This window comes from Oncorhynchus keta, chromosome 7, assembly GCF_023373465.1.
Source record: "Oncorhynchus keta strain PuntledgeMale-10-30-2019 chromosome 7, Oket_V2, whole genome shotgun sequence".
NCBI lineage: Eukaryota > Metazoa > Chordata > Actinopteri > Salmoniformes > Salmonidae > Oncorhynchus > Oncorhynchus keta.
In genome coordinates, this window is record NC_068427.1 from 38,203,103 (window position 1) to 38,221,493 (window position 18,391).

General features: G+C 42.1%; 1 protein-coding gene across 47 annotated transcripts in view; it reads left to right on the plus strand.

Annotated features, from left to right (window-relative positions):
* The window catches only part of LOC118386423 (nebulin-like), a 97,446-nt gene extending 80,710 nt beyond the window's left edge, over nucleotides 1-16,736 (plus strand). For 37 of the 47 annotated variants that reach the window (XM_052522736.1, XM_052522741.1, XM_052522763.1 and 34 more), the window contains 15 exons: nucleotides 794-898; nucleotides 1,594-1,698; nucleotides 2,412-2,522; nucleotides 4,567-4,677; nucleotides 5,332-5,445; nucleotides 5,812-5,916; nucleotides 6,255-6,359; nucleotides 12,159-12,251; nucleotides 12,738-12,830; nucleotides 13,315-13,422; nucleotides 13,656-13,842; nucleotides 13,969-14,061; nucleotides 14,289-14,429; nucleotides 15,407-15,510; nucleotides 15,775-16,736. In XM_052522736.1, coding sequence (XP_052378696.1) covers nucleotides 794-898; nucleotides 1,594-1,698; nucleotides 2,412-2,522; nucleotides 4,567-4,677; nucleotides 5,332-5,445; nucleotides 5,812-5,916; nucleotides 6,255-6,359; nucleotides 12,159-12,251; nucleotides 12,738-12,830; nucleotides 13,315-13,422; nucleotides 13,656-13,842; nucleotides 13,969-14,061; nucleotides 14,289-14,429; nucleotides 15,407-15,510; nucleotides 15,775-15,948 — 1,749 coding nt within the window. In that variant the 3' untranslated portion in view covers nucleotides 15,949-16,736. Of the gene's footprint in view, nucleotides 1-793; nucleotides 899-1,593; nucleotides 1,699-2,411; nucleotides 2,523-4,566; nucleotides 4,678-5,331; nucleotides 5,446-5,811; nucleotides 5,917-6,254; nucleotides 6,360-10,759; nucleotides 11,397-11,419; nucleotides 11,500-12,158; nucleotides 12,252-12,737; nucleotides 12,831-13,314; nucleotides 13,423-13,655; nucleotides 13,843-13,968; nucleotides 14,062-14,288; nucleotides 14,430-15,406; nucleotides 15,511-15,774 lie in introns of those variants that run through there. The other 10 variants (XM_052522747.1, XM_052522748.1, XM_052522740.1 and 7 more) reach the window with 9 other exon arrangements.
* The last annotated feature ends 1,655 nt before the right edge of the window (nucleotides 16,737-18,391 follow it).

Here is an 18,391-nt window from a genome sequence, read left to right on the forward strand (position 1 = left end):
CATCATCCCGCGTTGCGTAACAACCGCCTTCTCAAAAACCAACCGCCTCGCCACGGCAACCCTCCAACCAAGTCATTCCATATCATTAGGAATCACTGACTCTCCCTATTTCTCTCCCAGCAGGCACATATGGTTGTAATGATGTCATTTCAACCAATTTACAACCAGAAATAGATGGAATGTAGTTGTAATGATGTCATTTCAACCAGTTTACAACCAGAAATAGTTGTAATGATGTCATTTCAGCCAGTTTTGTCCTGCTTTGCTTATCTAAGCCGTAGTAAAACACAGATCAATAGTGAGTTAATCCTCAAGGACATCATCTGGTAGTGACCCTGAACCTTCTCACCTTTGACCTACAAACTTCCTCACATAACCCCTTGTTCTCCCAGTACTAGTACTAGAACCTGCTGTAACCTTCTTTTCCATGTCTTTTTTCATTAATCTATGGTCTAGATTAGTCTTTTTCACAAATCGTCTCTGTCTAGCATGTTATCGTGTGCAGAATGGATTTCTTCCTCTTTTCTTCATAAAAATCTAACTTAGTATATCATAACTTAGTCTTCTATAACCACTGACGCTCAGAACTTTCTGCCTCACTCTCTCTTTTTTCATTTTCTTTCATTTCATTATTTTTTATTCCTTTTTATTCCCGCTCGTTAACTTTTTATAAAACATTCTTGTTAAAAAACATCTATATTTAAATGGGTGGCATTGAGTGAGCTAACGACAGTGGCTCTTTTTCCCTACACCTTTGTACTGAGCTGTTTACTGGGCGCTGATTCCCTCTTAGTACCAGTACAAGAAGAAACATGAGGACATTAAGGGTCACTACCTCATGATTGCTGACTCACCAGAACAGCTTCATCACAAGGAGGCTTCAGAACTACAGAGTCACGTAAGTGGGCCAATGTATGGGACGACCTATGAACCAGTCCTATTGGCATCACCCGGTTTTAACTTCCCGTGTTTGAGATGTCAACTTCCTGTTTGAAAATCATCTCTCCAATATTACAATTCATCATGTGACCTGCGAATCTAAATTCTGAATTCTCCCAGGTTTCTTCTCCTACCTGTGAAGTCATTAAATAGTGGAACACTTTGAGAAATAATTAGTGTTTGTATTGTTGACTTGCAAAAACAGCAACACTGGAAGTGTTGGTTGGGCTGTGTGTTATTATGTAAGTCATTTTTGAATGAATCCACTCGTCACACCATCCTTAAACCTGAGAGGTTTATACCGCAGTCCTTATAAACTGGTTCCCGTGCTTCCATTCTGTGTGGAGTCATTTTGCCCTCTGGATTAGAAGGGAAAAATGAACTTCCCCTGGTTTAAGTGGAAATGATATCTGGACCAGAATTCACCATATTGAAACAAACCTGTGTCATAAACCCTGTCAGTGTGTTCTGAAGACACCTTGTTACACTGTTATGGTGTTATAGCCCAGTTGGTATCGTTTAGGCCTCAATGGTAACCTTAAATGGCCTATTTAGTCATATTTATTCAATAAAGTAAGTCAACTTTATTCAATAAATACATTTAGAAACTATGATATTGTGAATATATTTGTCTGACTAGTCTTTGTCTGACAGGTGAAGTACAAGGAGAAGTATGAGAAGGCTAAAGGAAAGGCTATGCTGGACTTCGAGACCCCCACCTATGTGACGGCTAAGGAAGCCCAGCACATGCAGAGCGCGGTAAATACACATTATATCGTTTCAACCCAATATCTAACTGTTGGTTCAAACAACCATTTTACTTTGCAGTTGTGATTTTCGCTGATGCTCAGAAGAGAACACGGAACACTCAACTGTTTTTCCTGACAACGTATCTGTACTGTATTTCTGGGGTGGTATTTGGAGATTCTGCAGACTGTTGTGTGTTCTCCATAAGTGTTACTACAATGTCTGTGAACTGTACTCTCCCTATGTGTAATTTGATGTGAAAGGTAAAGCACTGGCACTGACACATGATGTACTGTAAGTTCAGAAATCCAAATGTTCCTCTGATGATCCAGGGTTAAGGAACAGTACCGGATGTCTGTCTGGTAGTCATGTTTCCCTGCTAGTGCACAGACAGACTGAGGCAGAACTTAAGACTTACCATACTGCGTTGATGTAATGTAGGAAACATATTGACGGCTGAAGAAGGCTTGGCTCCTTACACAAAAGAGCACTATTATACATGCACAAACACAAAAAGGTTTCAAATCTTATATTGTGTGTACAAAAACACTACCCACACCAGAGGTATACTGTGGTCATGCGTAAAGTAATACACTCCTGATTTGTTCTTAGTAAGAGTATTGAGGTGAAGGTTGCATTGTGACTGTGGACTTACTACGCTTGGATGTTGTTATATGTTGTATCTCAGCTGTGTCTGTCACTTGTCTTGTCTTTGTGGCTAATAGAAAGACTATCATAAGGAATATGACGAGTCCATAAAGGGAAAGAACCTCTCAGGCTTGGAGGTCACCCTTGCCATGTTACATGTCAGACATGCCACCAAAATAGCCAATGAGGTAACGAACGGGCATTTACCACCTCTTTCAACTCCTCATTCTTCTCCTCCTCCAGTTCCTAATTCCCCTCCTCCTTCTCCTCCTCCTCGTCCAGTTCTTCACTCTACTCCTCATTCTCCTCATTCTCATTCTCCTCCTCCTCTTCACCCACCCCTGGTAATCGTACTAAGTCCCTCACAACCACCACAGCCCTCCTTCTTTTAACCCCACTTGTGACTTTTTCTTAATTGTTCTGTCACACCCAGGTTAGATTTGGTCAGCTTGCATGGTTCGCCACCTGAAGATAATACACTCTATGACTATTACACATAATAAATACACCCTTTTCCATGTTCATAGTACCATAGTAATGCTGCATGACTGTTTTAGTGGTAGAATTTGTTTTATTGTCATGTCTGCGCTGTCATCTATGTTGACATCCTGACTTGTTTAGTTCCCTCCATCTAGTAGGACACTACAGGAGGTTTGGTGCAAAACAACCATTCCCTCCATTCCCTCCATCTAGTAGGACACTACTCTCATATGTATACACTGTACTCGATACCATCTACTGTATGCTGCTCTGTACCATCACTCATTCATATATCCTTATGTACATATTCTTTATCCCCTTACACTGTGTATAAGACAGTAGTTTTGGAATTGTTAGTTAGATTACTTGTTGGTTATCACTGCATTGTCGGAACTAGAAGCACAAGCATTTCGCTACACTCGCATTAACATCTGCTAACCATGTGTATGTGACAAATCAAATTTGATTTGATTTACAGGAGGTTTGGTGCAAAACAACCATTCCCTCCATCTCGTAGGATAATACTGGAGGTTTGGTGCCAAACAACCATTCCCTCCATCTAGTAGGACAATACTGGAGGTTTGGTGCAAAACAACCATTCCCTCCATCTCGTAGGATAATACTGGAGGTTTGGTGCAAAACAACCATTCCCTCCATCTAGTAGGACAATACTGGAGGTTTGGTGCAAAACAACCATCCCCTCCATCTAGTAGGATAATACTGGAGGTTTGGTGCAAAACAACCATTCCCTCAATATAGTAGGATAATACTGGAGGTTTGGTGCAAAACAACCATTCCCTCCATCTCGTATGATAATACTGGAGGTTTGGTGCAAAACAACCATTCCCTCCATCTAGTAGGATAATACTGGAGGTTTGGTGCAAAACAACCATTCCCTCCATCTAGTAGGACAATACTGGAGGTTTGGTGCAAAACAACCATTCCCTCCATCTCGTAGGATAATACTGGAGGTTTGGTGCAAAACAACCATTCCCTCCATCTAGTAGGACAATACTGGAGGTTTGGTGCAAAACAACCATTCCCTCCATCTAGTAGGATAATACTGGAGGTTTGGTGCAAAACAACCATTCCCTCCATCTAGTAGGACAATACTGGAGGTTTGGTGCAAAACAACCATTCCCTCCATCTCGTAGGATAATACTGGAGGTTTGGTGCAAAACAACCATTCCCTCCATCTAGTAGGACACTACAGGAGGTTTGGTGCAAAACAACTGTCTGCATTTGTCTGCTTTGTCCATCTGTTTTTTCTGTCTGGTTTGGCTTTGTAAATGAACCTTGTTTCCTGTGTTTGTTATGCATTATGCCCTAATGAAATGTAGGCATGAGTGCTTTTGACAAAGAGCCTCATGAACAAACTGTCTTGTACCAAAGATTCTGTGGGTATTTATTGTCCTATTGTCTGATAAAATGGGATTGTTTTTTTATCAGGCTGCTTACCAAACTCACCAATGTCTTTCCAATGTCTAATTTAATATGTCTATTGGTCATAATACTTATTGTAAAAAATAAGAATAATGTCCGATTTGGCAACTCAATATTTGTCTATACATGTCAACCAAAACCAGAACTGGTCTGTCATAATCTGAAGGCGAGACTTGGTGGCTTTGAGAATCTATGAGTGAGCGGTACTGCCACCTGAGCCTTTACCGTACCGTGTCCTGTCTGTGTGCCCTGCCTGTGTTACCCTGCCTGTCTCTCTGCAGCCTCTCTGTTCTTCCTTCCGCCCCGTAGAGAGATTACAGGAGGGATCTAGAGGAGGGGGTGAAGGGTAAAGGGATAACTGTTTTTGAGGAAACTCCTGAGCTTTTGAGAGCAAGGAACGCCACTGCTATCCTGAGTCAGGTAGGACTGCAACAGATGGAACAGGCTTCTTCTCGAATCCCTCGCTCATCCCCCTCTTCCTCTGCTTCTTCTCCTCCTCCTCTTCCTGATTCATCACCTAACTAACCAGGCAGCTGATTGGTTTTCTTCTTGGCTCTGGCTAATGACATTACTAATGTGTTTCCAACGCAGTTGTGGAGCTAATAGTGTCGTTCCACCAGCCTGGTCTCAGATCTGTTTGTGCTGTCTTGCTAACTCCAATGTTGACAGTGACTACAGGAGTTGGCAAGACAGCGCAAACTGATCTGGCACCAGGCTAGTAGTTCCCCAGGTTAACCAGATAATATGATGTCTGAAACAACTTTCACTGTGATTCACACTAAACCTTCTTCTGTCTTTCAGCTCTGAGTGGACCCTTCCTGTCTCACATCACTCTCCCTCACTTGTAACTTAATCCCATTATCTGTTCCTGTTGGTTTGTGATGCTAAACTCTCTGTTCACGGTTCCCTAGGAGTCTCCTTAATCATCCCCTTAGCTGAAGATGTTTTAACCTGTGATGTTTCTGGCTCTGCAGCCCCTAAACCAATGTGACATAATATCCAGTAGTTATTTTGAATACTCACTATAAATAGTATTGTGTTTGACTTGACTGTGTGTAATGTGGCTGTTTGCAGAAAGAGTACAAAAAGGAATTGGAGACAGAGATCAAGGGCAAGGGAATGTTGGCATTGGCTACAGACACGCCAGACTTCATGAGGGCTAGGAATGCTACAGATATCCTCAGCCAGGTCAGTGGGACAGGGTTTTTGGGCCAAGACACCCTTGTTTTGTAATATGTGCGTTAAGTCCAGTAATTTCAAAAAGCATAATACATTATAGCCATATTTTTTTAGGTGATAACTACCAGAATAGCATTTACTTGAAACCAAGAAGCTATTTCATATTGCCCAACTGTCTTCGTTATACCTGAGTTGCTGTATAGCTATTTTACATGTAATGAATGCACACTATAATCATAACCACCATGTTCATTGCCTTCAATACTGTAATTGTGTACTGTACCAAGAATACAGAACAACCACTCTCCATCAGTGCATGTAGATGTTATTTAACAAAGAGTGTGTTTCTGAGCTGCAGTTTGTGTCCCTCCTCAGCAAAAGTACAAGCAGACTGCCGAGGCGGACAGGGCTAGCTACACTAGTGTTATCGACACCCCTGACATCCTCCACGCACAGAACATCAGGAACATGGTCAGCCAGGTAAGAGGAACGCTCCAAACTGCTATGGATGTCTATTAACTGTGTACGTAAACGCTTCATAAACTATGTAGATACATTTTGCATCAATTTGATTGATATAGACTAATATGCTTTGAAAACATTGCCATTAGAGTTGAATGACTAAGCTCTTATGTGATGTCTCTCTCTCTCTCTCTTTCTCTCTTCTCTCTCTCTCTCTCTCTCTCTCTCTCTCTCTCTCTGTCTCTCTCTCTGTCTCTGTCTCTCTGTCTCTCTGTCTCTCTGTCTCTCTCTCTGTCTCTCTCTCTGTCTCTCTCTCTGTCTCTCTCTCTGTCTCTCTCTGTACTGTGTCCCAACAGAAAAAGTACAGGGAGGAGGCTGAGAAGTGCATGTCTCACTATGTGCCCGTCCTGGACACGCCTGAGATGATGAGAGTCCGTGAGAATCAGAAGAACTTCAGCACTGTAAGTAGAAGCCTTTTAAAACCCTCCGTTACATTTTAGAACCTTCCGTTTTAGAACCCTCCCTTTGGAACCAAGGCCTAGATTCCAGGTCTCAGGTTCACCATGCCCCCATGTCAGTCAGTGGCAGCAAGGTGTCTCTCTGCGCATCTTCAGTGTCTTGACTTCAAAGTATCACCTTCAATACTTTATATACATGTATATGTTCATTGTTTCTTTATGGACATCTCTTGTGTTTTGCTGTCTGAACTAAAAGAAACCAGCAGCATATGGACATTATGTTTATTATCTAATTACCGATTCAGAAAAGCCAGGCTCAAGACTTTTTATTGTCGTTGGAAAGTACAGTAGCTAATTTCATAATTTAGTTTACACTGAATAAATATATAAATGCAACATGTGAAGTCAAAAAGAAAGGAGGACCAAGGCACTCTTCATATAATTAATACAAATGCCTTTATTAGTATGGCATGTTCAATAGAAACAAAGTCGTTTCGGGTGCATGGCCTTCGTCAGGGAGTACAAAAAAAGGAATACAATGTCCTCTTTTGAACAGCTTTTCCAATCAGCCCTAATTGGAAGAGGGAGTGGTTACACAACATCAAACTAACTATGGAGTACAGCAAGGATAACATTCACTTTTTGGACCTCGACATTAGGAAAAATGAGAAAGGTTGTTTGCACACATCAATCTTTAGGAAGTCTACAGATGGGATTCCCATTCTGAGGGCAGACAGCTTTCACCCCAAAAGGTTAAAAGAGAATATTCCATATGGCCAATTCCAAAGAGACCGCAGAATTTGCGAACAGGAAACAGACTACAGTGTCAAATCTGCTGAATTGGAGAATCGCGTCTTGAATCGGTGCTACAGCGTTCAGGTCCTGAAAGATGCCAGTATAAGGGCTGGATTACTTGACAGAGAGAACTTTTTGCGAAGGGGAGTTTCTCGTGATACATCAGAGAGAGCGTATTTTGTTACAAAATTGTGTGGGCAAGCAGTTTGCTGATGTCAACATTGAGAACCCAACATTGAGTGCCCTATGGTGGCGGTGGGGTTATGGTCCGGGCAGGCATAAGCTACGGACAACCAACACAATTGCATTTTATTGATTTCAATTTGAATGCACAGCGATACCGTGATGAGATCCTGAGGCCTATTGTGAGGCCCATTTTAAAGGTATCTGTGACCAACAGATGCATATATGTATTCCCAATCATGTGAAATTCTTAGATTAGGGCCTAATGAATTCATTTTAATTGACCGATTTCCTGTTGCGTGTTGCATTTATATTTTTGTTCAGTATATGTAATAACAGAATGGCTTATTAGATACAGTTGAAGTCGGAGGTTTACATACACCTTAGCCAATACATTTAAACTCAGTTTTTCACAATTCCTGACATTTAATCGTAGTAAAAATTCCCTGTCTTAGGTCAATTAGGATCACCACTTTATTTTAAGAATCTGAAATGTCAAAATAATAGTTGAGAGTGATTATTTCAGCTTTTATTTCTTTCATCATATTCTCAGTGGGTCAGAAGTTTATATACAGTCAATTAGTATTTGGTAGCATTGCCTGTAAATTGTTTAATTTGGGTCAAATGTTTCAGGTAGCCTTCCACAAGCTTCCCACAATTAGTTGGGTGAATTTTGGCCCATTCCACCTGATAGAGCTGGTGTAACTGAGTCAGGTTTGTAGGCCTCCTTACTCGCACATGCTTTTTCAGTTCTGTCAACAAATGTTCTATAGGATTGAGGTCAGGGATTTGTGATGGCCACTCCAATACCTTGACTTTGTTGTCCTTAAGCCATTTTGCCACAACTTTGGAAGTATGTTGGGGTCATTGTCCATTTGGAAGACCCATTTGCGACCAAGCTTTCACTTCCTGACTGATGTCTTGAGATGTTGCTTCAATATATCCACATAATTTTCCTCCCTCATGATGCCATCTATTTTGTAAAGTGGACCCGTCCCTCCTACAGCAAAGGACCCCGACAACATGATGTTGCCACCCCCGTGCTTCACGGTTGGGATGATGTTCTTCGGCTTGCAAGCCTCCCCCTTTTTCCTCCAAACATAACGATGGTCATTATGGCCAAACAGTTCTATTTTTGTTTCATCAGACCAAAGGAAATTTCTCCAAAAAGTACGATCTTTGTCCCCATGTGCAGTTGCAAACCGTAGTCTGTCTTTTTTTATGGCGGTTTTGGACCAGTGGCTTTTTCCTTGCTGAGAGGCCTTTCAGGTTATGTCGATATAGGACTTGTTTTACTGTGGATATAGATACTTTTGTATCTGTTTCCTCCAGCATCTTCACAAGGTCTTTTGCCGTTGTTCTGGGATTGATTTGCTCTTTTCGCACCAAAGTACGTTCATCTCAAGGAGACAGAATGCGTCTCCTTCCTGAGCGGTATGACAGCTGCGTGGTCCCATGGTGTTTATACTTGCGTATAAACCCCCATGGTGTTTATACTATTGTTTGTACAGATGAATGTGGTAGCTTCAGGGATTTGAAAATTGCTCCCAAGGATGAATCAGACTTGTGAAGGTCTACAATTTTTTTTCTGAAGTCTTGGCTGATTTCTTTCGATTTTCCCATGATGTCAAGCAAAGAGGCAGTGAGTTTGAAGGTAGGCCTTGAATACATCCACAGGTACACCTCCAATTGACTCAAATGATGTCAATTAGCCTATCAGAAGCTTCTAAAGCCATTACATCCTTTTCTGGAATTTTCCAAGCTGTTGAAAGGCACAGTCAATTTAGTGTATGTAAACTTCTGACCCACTGGAATTGTGATACAGTGAAATATAAGTGAAATAATCCATCTGTAAACAATTTTTGGAAAAACTACTTGTGTCATGCACAAAGTAGATGTCCTGACCGACTTGTCAAAACTATAGTTTGTTCACAAGAAATGTGTGGAGTGGTTGAACAACTAGTTTTAATGACTCCAATCTCTCTTTTCTTTTCTTCATGTTTTTGTTATTGGGAGACATGTTAACTGCACTTGTGCTCTTTTCCCTGTAGCTTCAGTACCAGACAGACCACCTTAAAAACGTAAAAGGCAAAGTGTCATCAATAAAGGAAAGCCCTGAAATGCTTTGTGTTAAAGAGAATAGAAAGATTTTCAGTTGGGGATACCTACTGCTCCATGAGTATTTAAAATATATATATATATTTCACCTTTTCTTACAGCACATTTTCACCTCTTTCTTTTCCTCCCCTTTCTTATTACCCTTAATATCCTCTTGAGCTGATAATGAGAGATTAATCATAGCCAAACTTGTGTTTCTGTATTAGGTTAATAACATTTTTAGATTTTAGATCTCTGGTTTGAGCAATGTCGTTATGAAATACGGCATATGGTAACACTTTGAACCAACAGGTTTCATGCTTTATTATTCGTAATGTCATGTGTCATCTAGAAACGTCTTCTTTCTGTTTTTTTGTCTGTTGTCTTTTCCCTGTCTTTTTCCCATGCACAAATCACTCAACCAACCTCTCAACTGATAGAACAAAGACTCACTACTGTTTTCCTGCTCTTACCGTTTAAAGATTCGGAACAAAGAGGACTTGGGAGGAAGAACAGCTCTGTCAGACACCCCAGAGATGGACAGAGTTAGATGCAATCAGACAAACAATATAGAGTGACCCTGCCTGTCTTCACTCAGTCTACGCTTTGAACCCCCCCAGATCTCAAATTTAACAACAAAAAAAACATATAATGTTTTAATCTCTACATAATTGCAACCATTTTTTCTTTCCACATTTTCAACTCCATTTTGCAGAGTTTATGCTAATCTCAGAGTTCATTGTGCCACCAGGCTCATCAGAACATTAAAATAATTAATTAACATTACATCTAAGATCTGTAATAAACTAAACCAAATATCTACCTTTCATTTGCTCAGAGGTTCCCTAGTCAGTTCATAGTGTTATATAATTTGCAGTATATTCTGTAAAAGCAAAAGCACTTGACTGCTGTTAACATGCAATGTAAATGTCACAACTGTGTTATCTACCTGCTTTATGCCAGCTGCATTCTCACTGTCTTCGGTGAGGCCATCATCCTTGCTGCTGCTGCTGCTGTATGCATGTGGCGTACTTGTAGTATACGTGTAGTGTACTTGTAGTATACGTGTGGCGTACTTGTAGTATACGTGTAGAGTACTTGTAGTGTACTTGTAGTATATGTGTAGTGTACTTGTAGTATATGTGTAGTGTACTTGTAGTATATGTGTAGTGTACTTGTAGTATACGTGTAGTGTACTTGTAGTATACGTGTAGTGTACTTGTAGTATACGTGTAGTGTACTTGTAGTATACGTGTAGTGTACAGTACGTGTGCTTTATATCTGTTATCTGTCTTGCTTTGTCTCTGTGTTTCTCATGGAACCCCTAGAGTAGGTCAAGGACTCGTTGTGTCGGGGCACAGCCATCTCAGACCTACCGGGTGTGAAGAACGTTCGTGAGATGCAGAAGAACGTCAGCTCGGTACTCGAGTTTCTATCTAGTCCCTCCCATAAAGGAGGCCCCCCATAATTTCCCAACCAACAAACCTCAAAAAACCTCTCACCCTCTCTGTCGTATGACCCCTAACTGACCTCCAGTAATGCCCCCTAAAGCATCAGTGGTTATTCTCCTGACCTTTGACTTCTGTGTGCCAAGATGAAGTCTAGCGCTTCAAAATAACTTAGTGGTACAAAAATAACTTCACTTCCATTGTCCTCCAAACTAAAGCCCTAAATAGATTCATCCCATGTTTGTTTTCTTGTTTTGTATTTGTTGGTTTCCTACCAGACAAACAAATTGCCTTGTGATTTTTCTCCATTTTTTTTGTTTCTATTAATCTTCATCATAAAGTGTTTTTGTCTTTTAATTCTATTTCTTCAGTTTTCTTTACTGAAGTGCTGTGAGATTTTTGAAACGGTAGTCTAACTATAACCCAAACCTTTGCATGCATTTTATGGCAGCCCTCATCCGTTTACCATCTCCTTAGTTTTTATTAAAGTGGGCAATAAACCGTGTTTTTGACTGGTTGTCTCTGTGTCACTGTTTAAAGATTCAGTACAAAGAGGAGCAGCTATATCAGACCCCCCAGAGATGGACAGAGTTAAACGCAACCAGCAACACATTAGCATGGTACAGGTTTTTATACTGTGATTCTTTACCCTCCATCTACCATCCATATAGTTCTACAGGGGCTTTATGATCAGGAGTATATCAATCAATTGATTCATTCATTTATTGATTCATTTATATACTCCTGTCTATCCTGCTCCTGTTACGCAAGCCCATGTACAACTCCAAGCCCACTTTAATTCCCCTGTCCAACCCTTTTTAGTCTTACCCCAGCCAAAACCTATATCTGTTCAATGTCCTAACGTAAAACTGAAGCGTACTATAAGTAGACAATGATTTAAAAATAGAATATTAAAACATGTCAAGTTCTCTGGTAACATGAAGCCACAATATGTTTAAACAATATGTTGATGGAGGAACCCCTCCCTGTGAGTACATGCATATATCTAAATAGTCTATATTATTTCAGAAGAGGTGTACGATCCAAAATGATTTTGCTGAAGTTGCTGCTGTGTCCCATGTGTTCAATCTAGCTTTATTCTTCTGCATACGCTCTTGTCCCTTGTGCTATTAACAGTTCAATGTCATTTGTAGCTTCAGTGCTTCCTGTAATCTGTTCTCTGCTGTCTCTGGTTCACGGTTGCTCTCTCTGTGTGTGTTTGTCCATTGTGACATCATCTCTCTTCTGCATGGGACCTTAATGCTGATCTGATGGGTAGATAAAGTACAAGGACTCGTTGTGTCGATGCACAGCCATCTCAGACCTACCGGAGGTGAAGAGGGTTCGTGAGATGCAGAAGAACATCAGCTCGGTACTAGAGGAAACCAATACCAACACGTGTTTCTGTGTTTTTCACTGTTTAGTCCAGATTTGTGCGTGATCCTCCCTTACCGCCTTAAACTGTCTTCTCTATCGGTTCAGCCCTTGTCATCAACAATCAACCCTGATTCTAATACAACACATCATCCCTCTCCATCCTTCCTCGTTCCTTTCAATCTACCCTTCCACCTTCCGCCCTCAGTAAATCATCTTTGACTCTCCCTTCATTCTAACCTCAGCTAAAACACCCTCTTCAAAATTACTTCCTCACATTTTGAGTGTTTTTGCTTAACCTTTTTTAAAATGTGTATCTCCCCAGCAGCGTTCTTCCTTTAAGAGGTGTGCTATTTATCTCATGTTTTAGTGTGGCAACTAACATCCTTGCCATGCTGTGGAGGCTGGGATGTTTTAGTGTGTGTTGGATTGTGTTGTTGCAGTGTGTCTGACTGTCCCCTGGGGCTGTGCTTCTGCCCTGTAGGTGTTGTATAAGGACAGTTCTGCCAAAGGAACGCCCCAGGTGTTCACTCCAGAGATGGAGAGAGCGAAACGGAACCAAGAACAGATTAGCTCGGTACACCAGCCGTCCTCCAGGACCTGTGTGCCCCTTTAGAACCCTTTAGAACCCACGTTAACCCTCTCATCTAACTCCCTCCTGTTCTTCTTCTGGCTCTAGTTAACCTCATTAATCAGATCTACAGTAGTCATCCTCTGCTCTCATCTATTTGTATATCATGGCTAACCCTCTGCCTTGTTATTGAAACTAGTCAACTCCTCCTTTTCCCCTGGCTTCCTCCCACTCCCAACACCCCAATTAAGGATTGGAACACAACCCTCCTAACTCCATTATCAATTGGGACACGCCCTCTTAATCCACCCCCACTCTGAAGGTTTGAATCTCCCTGCTAATATCGTCTGAGGTCCCAATAATAAGCCCTTCTCAGAGTGACCCTATCTGTTGTTGTTGTGCCACATTCTGTCACACAGGTTCAGCAGATAAAGTGGGTTAACTCTGGTGCTGACGTTGTTCCTCTGCTGTCCTCTCTGCTGTCCCACAGGTGCTGTACTCTGACAGCTTCCGTAAGCAGGTGCAGGGCAAGGCTGCCTTTGTGCTGGACACACCTGAGATGAGACGTGTCAAGGAGACCCAGCGCAACATATCTGGAGTGAGTCAATGGTTTTTGTAGATGTTATAATAACTCTTGTTGGCTTGTAAAGAGTCTTTTTCTTGTAATAACACATGCCAGACAAAATTGCTCACGTTCATAATTCCTACCCATGTAAAACCATACCACTAAAGTTGAACTATTGTCTTACCACTGAGTCCTTTATTAAAATGTAATAACAAATGCCATTTCCCAACTGATATAAAAGCATCCCACGGCTCTCTGTCCACCAGGTGAGATACCACCAGGACTTTGAGAAGAGTAAGGGCAGCTTCACTCCCACCACCTCTGACCCCGTGATGGACCGTGTGAAGAAGAACACCCAGGAGTTCAGCGACATCAACTACCGTGGCATCCAGAGACGTGTGGTGGAGATGGAGAAGAGACGTGTGGTGGAGCACGAACAGGAGACAGTCACCGGTACGCACGCCAGCACACACACACACGCTGTGCCGAGGCCCACAAACAAACACCAACCAATTATTCTACATCCATTTGATCTATGTTGTACCAGCCATTCTGTAAAACCTGTCGGTTCACCCTCAGATCTGCGTGTATGGCGCACCAACCCCGGCTCTGTGTTTGACTACGACCCTGCTGAGGACAACATCCAGTCCAGGAGTCTGCACATGATGTCAGGTAAGAGAGAGAAGCCTCACACCTCAACAGCATAATCCACAGGAAACTCTTTGATTTGTCATATAAACATCTATAGGCATTTATAAGTGTTATGATTTTATTGATAATAATGTATAATAATTTATAAAGCATTTATAAGCATTTATAATGGCCTATTCATTCAATATAAAGTGCAACCAATATTTTTAGGTTTTGTTGAACCCTGACCTTTGCCCTCTGTGTGACAGTCCAAGCCCAGCGTCGCAGCAAGGAGCACTCCCGCTCCACCAGCGCTATGAGTGGTGTTGGTGATGAGAAGTCTGAGGTGTCTGAGGACCCAGCCCACCATGTGTCCCTGTACAGCAATGGCTTTGCTACCTCCTCCATGGGTAGGTCTACTGTAGTGGGCTCACATCACAACCCAGTTCAGATATCACACCACCAAACCACTTTAGACCAATTCCATAGACACTGAGTGGACAAAACATTAGGAACACCTCCCTAATATTGAGTTGCACGGTCTTTTTCCTTTTTCCTTCAACAGCCTCAGAGCATGAACTCTACAAGGTGTCTAACGCGTTCCATGGGGATGCTGGCCCATTTTGACTCTACAAGGTGTCGAAAGCGTTCCACAGGGATGCTGGCCCACGTGGACTCTACAAGGTGTCGAAAGCGTTCCACAGGGATGCTGGCCCATGTTGACTCTACAAGTTGTCGAAAGCGTTCCACAGGGATGCTGGCCCATGTTGACTCTACAAGGTGTCGAAAGCGTTCCACAGGGATGCTGGCCCATGTTGACTCTACAAGGTGTCGAAAGCGTTCCACAGGGATGCTGGCCAATGTTGACTCCGATGCTTCCCGCAGTTGTGTCAAGTGGGTGGTGGACCATTCTTGATACATACAGGGAATTGTTGAGCGTGAAAAACCCAGCAGTGTTGCAGTTCTTGACACAAACCGGTACGCCTGGCACCTACTACCACACCCTGTTCAAAGGCACTCAAATATTTTGTCTTGCCCATTCACTCTCTGAAAGGCACACACACACAATCCATGTCTCAAGGCTTATAAATCCTTCTTTAACCTGCCTCCTCCCCTTCATCTACATTGATTGAAGTGTATTTAACATGTGACCTCAATAAGGGATCATAGCTTTCACCTGGATTCACCTGGTCTGTCTGTCATGGAACGAGCAGGTGTTCCTAATGTTTTGTACACTGTGTAGATGGCAGACCTTTATATTCAAGCCTCGTCAATACTTGGTACAGTCAGTGCCCTGTTCCCAGCCCGCTATGGTAGAAGTATCTATACCTAAACCCTCATTCTAACTGTGACAGCTGACTTATGTCTTTCCTATTTGCTCCTGCAGGTTACACACACACCAAGACAGTGGAGCTGCAGCAGAGGTCTTCCTCTGTAGCCACACAGCAGACCACCGTGTCCTCTGTCCCCTCCCACCCTTCCACCACCGGGGTGAGTACTGTACTTTGACTGTACCAGGCTCACAGGACATAGATCATTACCGTGGAAACCAGTCATAGTTGATGTGACTGACTGTGAAACATAGTTAGATTGTATTACCTCCACATTTGAGAAGGGAGATGCCAGAGAAACAGGGAAGCATGTGTTGGGCACATGTCCTTTTGGTTGGGTTGCTGTGCACTACTCACTACCATGTTCCAAAAATGTAAGCTACATCAGCTGTCATTACTAAAAAATATTTTTTGTCCCGTTCAGAAAACTGTGCGTGCCATGTACGACTACTCCTCTGCCGACATGGACGAGGTCTCCTTCAAGGATGGTGATGTTATCGTAAACGTGCAGTCCATCGACGAGGGCTGGATGTACGGCACTGTGCAACGCTCAGGCAAGACTGGCATGCTGCCGGCCAATTACGTTGAAGCAATCTAAAGACAAGTCCCACCGACACATCCACCTAGCTACCCGATTGGCCGCCATCTACGGTTGAATCTGTCGCTTCGTAAACCTGTTATATGTGTAGACTATCGCTCAGATTAGATTTTTGTAGCTGTAGTGTTAGTAGTCTATAGAGTTGATGCCCGTTTCCCAAGGCCCTGTGGATGTGACATGAGAATCTGAAATGTATAAATACCTATATAGACTGTGGAAGAACATTCATCCTTTTCCAAGACGACAAAAAGCCCATTATTTTGTAAATTGCAGACAGAACCTTAATCAATGTCAGTTAAATATTTTTGAAAAGCTTTACTGAAAGTTAACTTTCACACAAAAACAGATGAGCTTACATGCAATTCAAACTTTCCTGTGATGAAAAAGGGAAGTATATGGATGATAGGAAAGTGTACCGTGTGGAGAGAATAAAGTTGTTTAATCACCTAAAACCACAAGGGGTTGATGAAAGATGAAGAGAAGACGTGTAACCTTGAGGTATCATCCATCAAACCTAAAAACCAGGGCTCTGTTCCTGAGGATGTAACATTACGAAACATACAGATATGATTGGCTATCAGAATGAATAGAGCGGACAAGATTCCCTATTCTTATTTCTATCAGCAGCTTTGAGTTTCACCACCCAGTTTGAGAAGCCTCTTCCCTCCTGAAGTAGCCAAAGGCTGGTCACTCATTGCATGTGTTTCGTTCCCTCTGATTACCTGGGTCTGGGGGTAAAGAAGTCAAATACCGTTGATCAGAAGATAATAAAACACCAACCTGCTGCACTACTGAGGTCTTGTGTTCTTATTTCTCTACCTTGTGGCCTCTCCACTTCAACTTACATTTCCTACAACAATAGTTCAAGCCAGACACCGCTTTAGCAGCTTGCGTAAAGGTACAGTGGGGCAAAAAAGTATTTAGTCAGCCATCAATTGTGCAAGTTCTCCCACTTAAAAAGATAAAGCCTGTAATTTTCATCATAGGTACACTTCAACTATGACAGACGAAATGAGAAAGAAAATCACATTGTAGGATTTTGAATGAATTTATTTGCAAATTATGATGGAAAAATAAGTATTTGGTCACCTACAAACAAGATTTCTGGCTCTCAGACCTGTCGCTTCTTTAAGAGGCTCCTCTGTCCTCTACTCGTTACCTGTATTAATGGCACCCGTTTGAACTTGTTATCAGTATAAAAGACACCTGTCCACAACCTCAGTCACACTCAACTCCACTATGGCCAAGACCAAAGAGCTGTCAAAGGACACCAGAAACAAAATTGTAGACCTGCACCAGGCTGGGAAAACTGAATCTGCAATAGGTAAGCAGCTTGGTTTGAAGAAATCAACTGTGGGAGCAATTATTATGAATTGGAAGACATACAAGACCACTGATAATCTCCCTCGATCTGGGGCTCCACGCAAGATCTCACCCCGTGGGGTCAAAAATTCCAGAACCACACAGAGGGGGACCTAGTGAATGACCTGCAGAGCTGGGACCAAAGTAACAAAGCCTACCATCAGTAACACACACTACGTCGCCAGGGACTCTAATCCAGATGTGCCCCCTGCTTAAGCCAGTACATGTCCAGGCCTGTCTGAAGTTTGCTAGAGAGCATTTGGATGATCCAGAAGATGGAAGAATATAATATGGTCAGATGAAACCAAAATATAACTTTTTGATAACTCAACTCGTCGTGTTTGGAGAACAAAGAATGCTGAGTTGCATCCAAAAAACACCATACCTACTGTGGAGCAATGGGGGTGGAAACATCATGCTTTGGGGCTGTTTTTCTGCAAAGGGACAAGGACGACTGATCCGTGTAAAGGAAAGAATGAATGGGGCCATGTATCGTGAGATTTCCATCAGCAAGGGCATTGAAGAGGAAACGTGGCTGGGTCTTTCAGCATGACAATGATCCCAAACACACTGCCCGGGCAACAAAGGAGTGGCTTCGTAAGAAGCATTTCAAGGTCCTGGAGTGGCCTAGCCAGTCTCCAGATCTCAACCCCATAGAAAATCTTTGGAGGGAGTTGAAAGTCTGTTGCCCAGCAACAGCCCCAAAACATCACTGCTCTAGAGGAGATCTGCATGGAGGAATGGGCCAAAATACCAGCAACAGTGTGTGAAGACTTACAGAAAACGTTTGACCTCTGTCATTGCCAACAAAGGGTATATAACAAAGTATTGAGATAAATAAGTATTTGGTCAATAAAAATTTTCCACCATAATTTGCAAATAAATTCATTAAAAAATACTACGTTATTTTCTGGATTCGTTTCCCTAATTTTGTCTGTCATAGTTTAAGTGTACTACCTATGATGAAAATTACAGTCCTCACCTTTTTAAGTGGGAGAACTTGCACAATTGGTGGCTGACTAAATACTTTTTGCCCCACTATATATCAATAACTGGACAAGATGAAATCAAGTGAAGACAA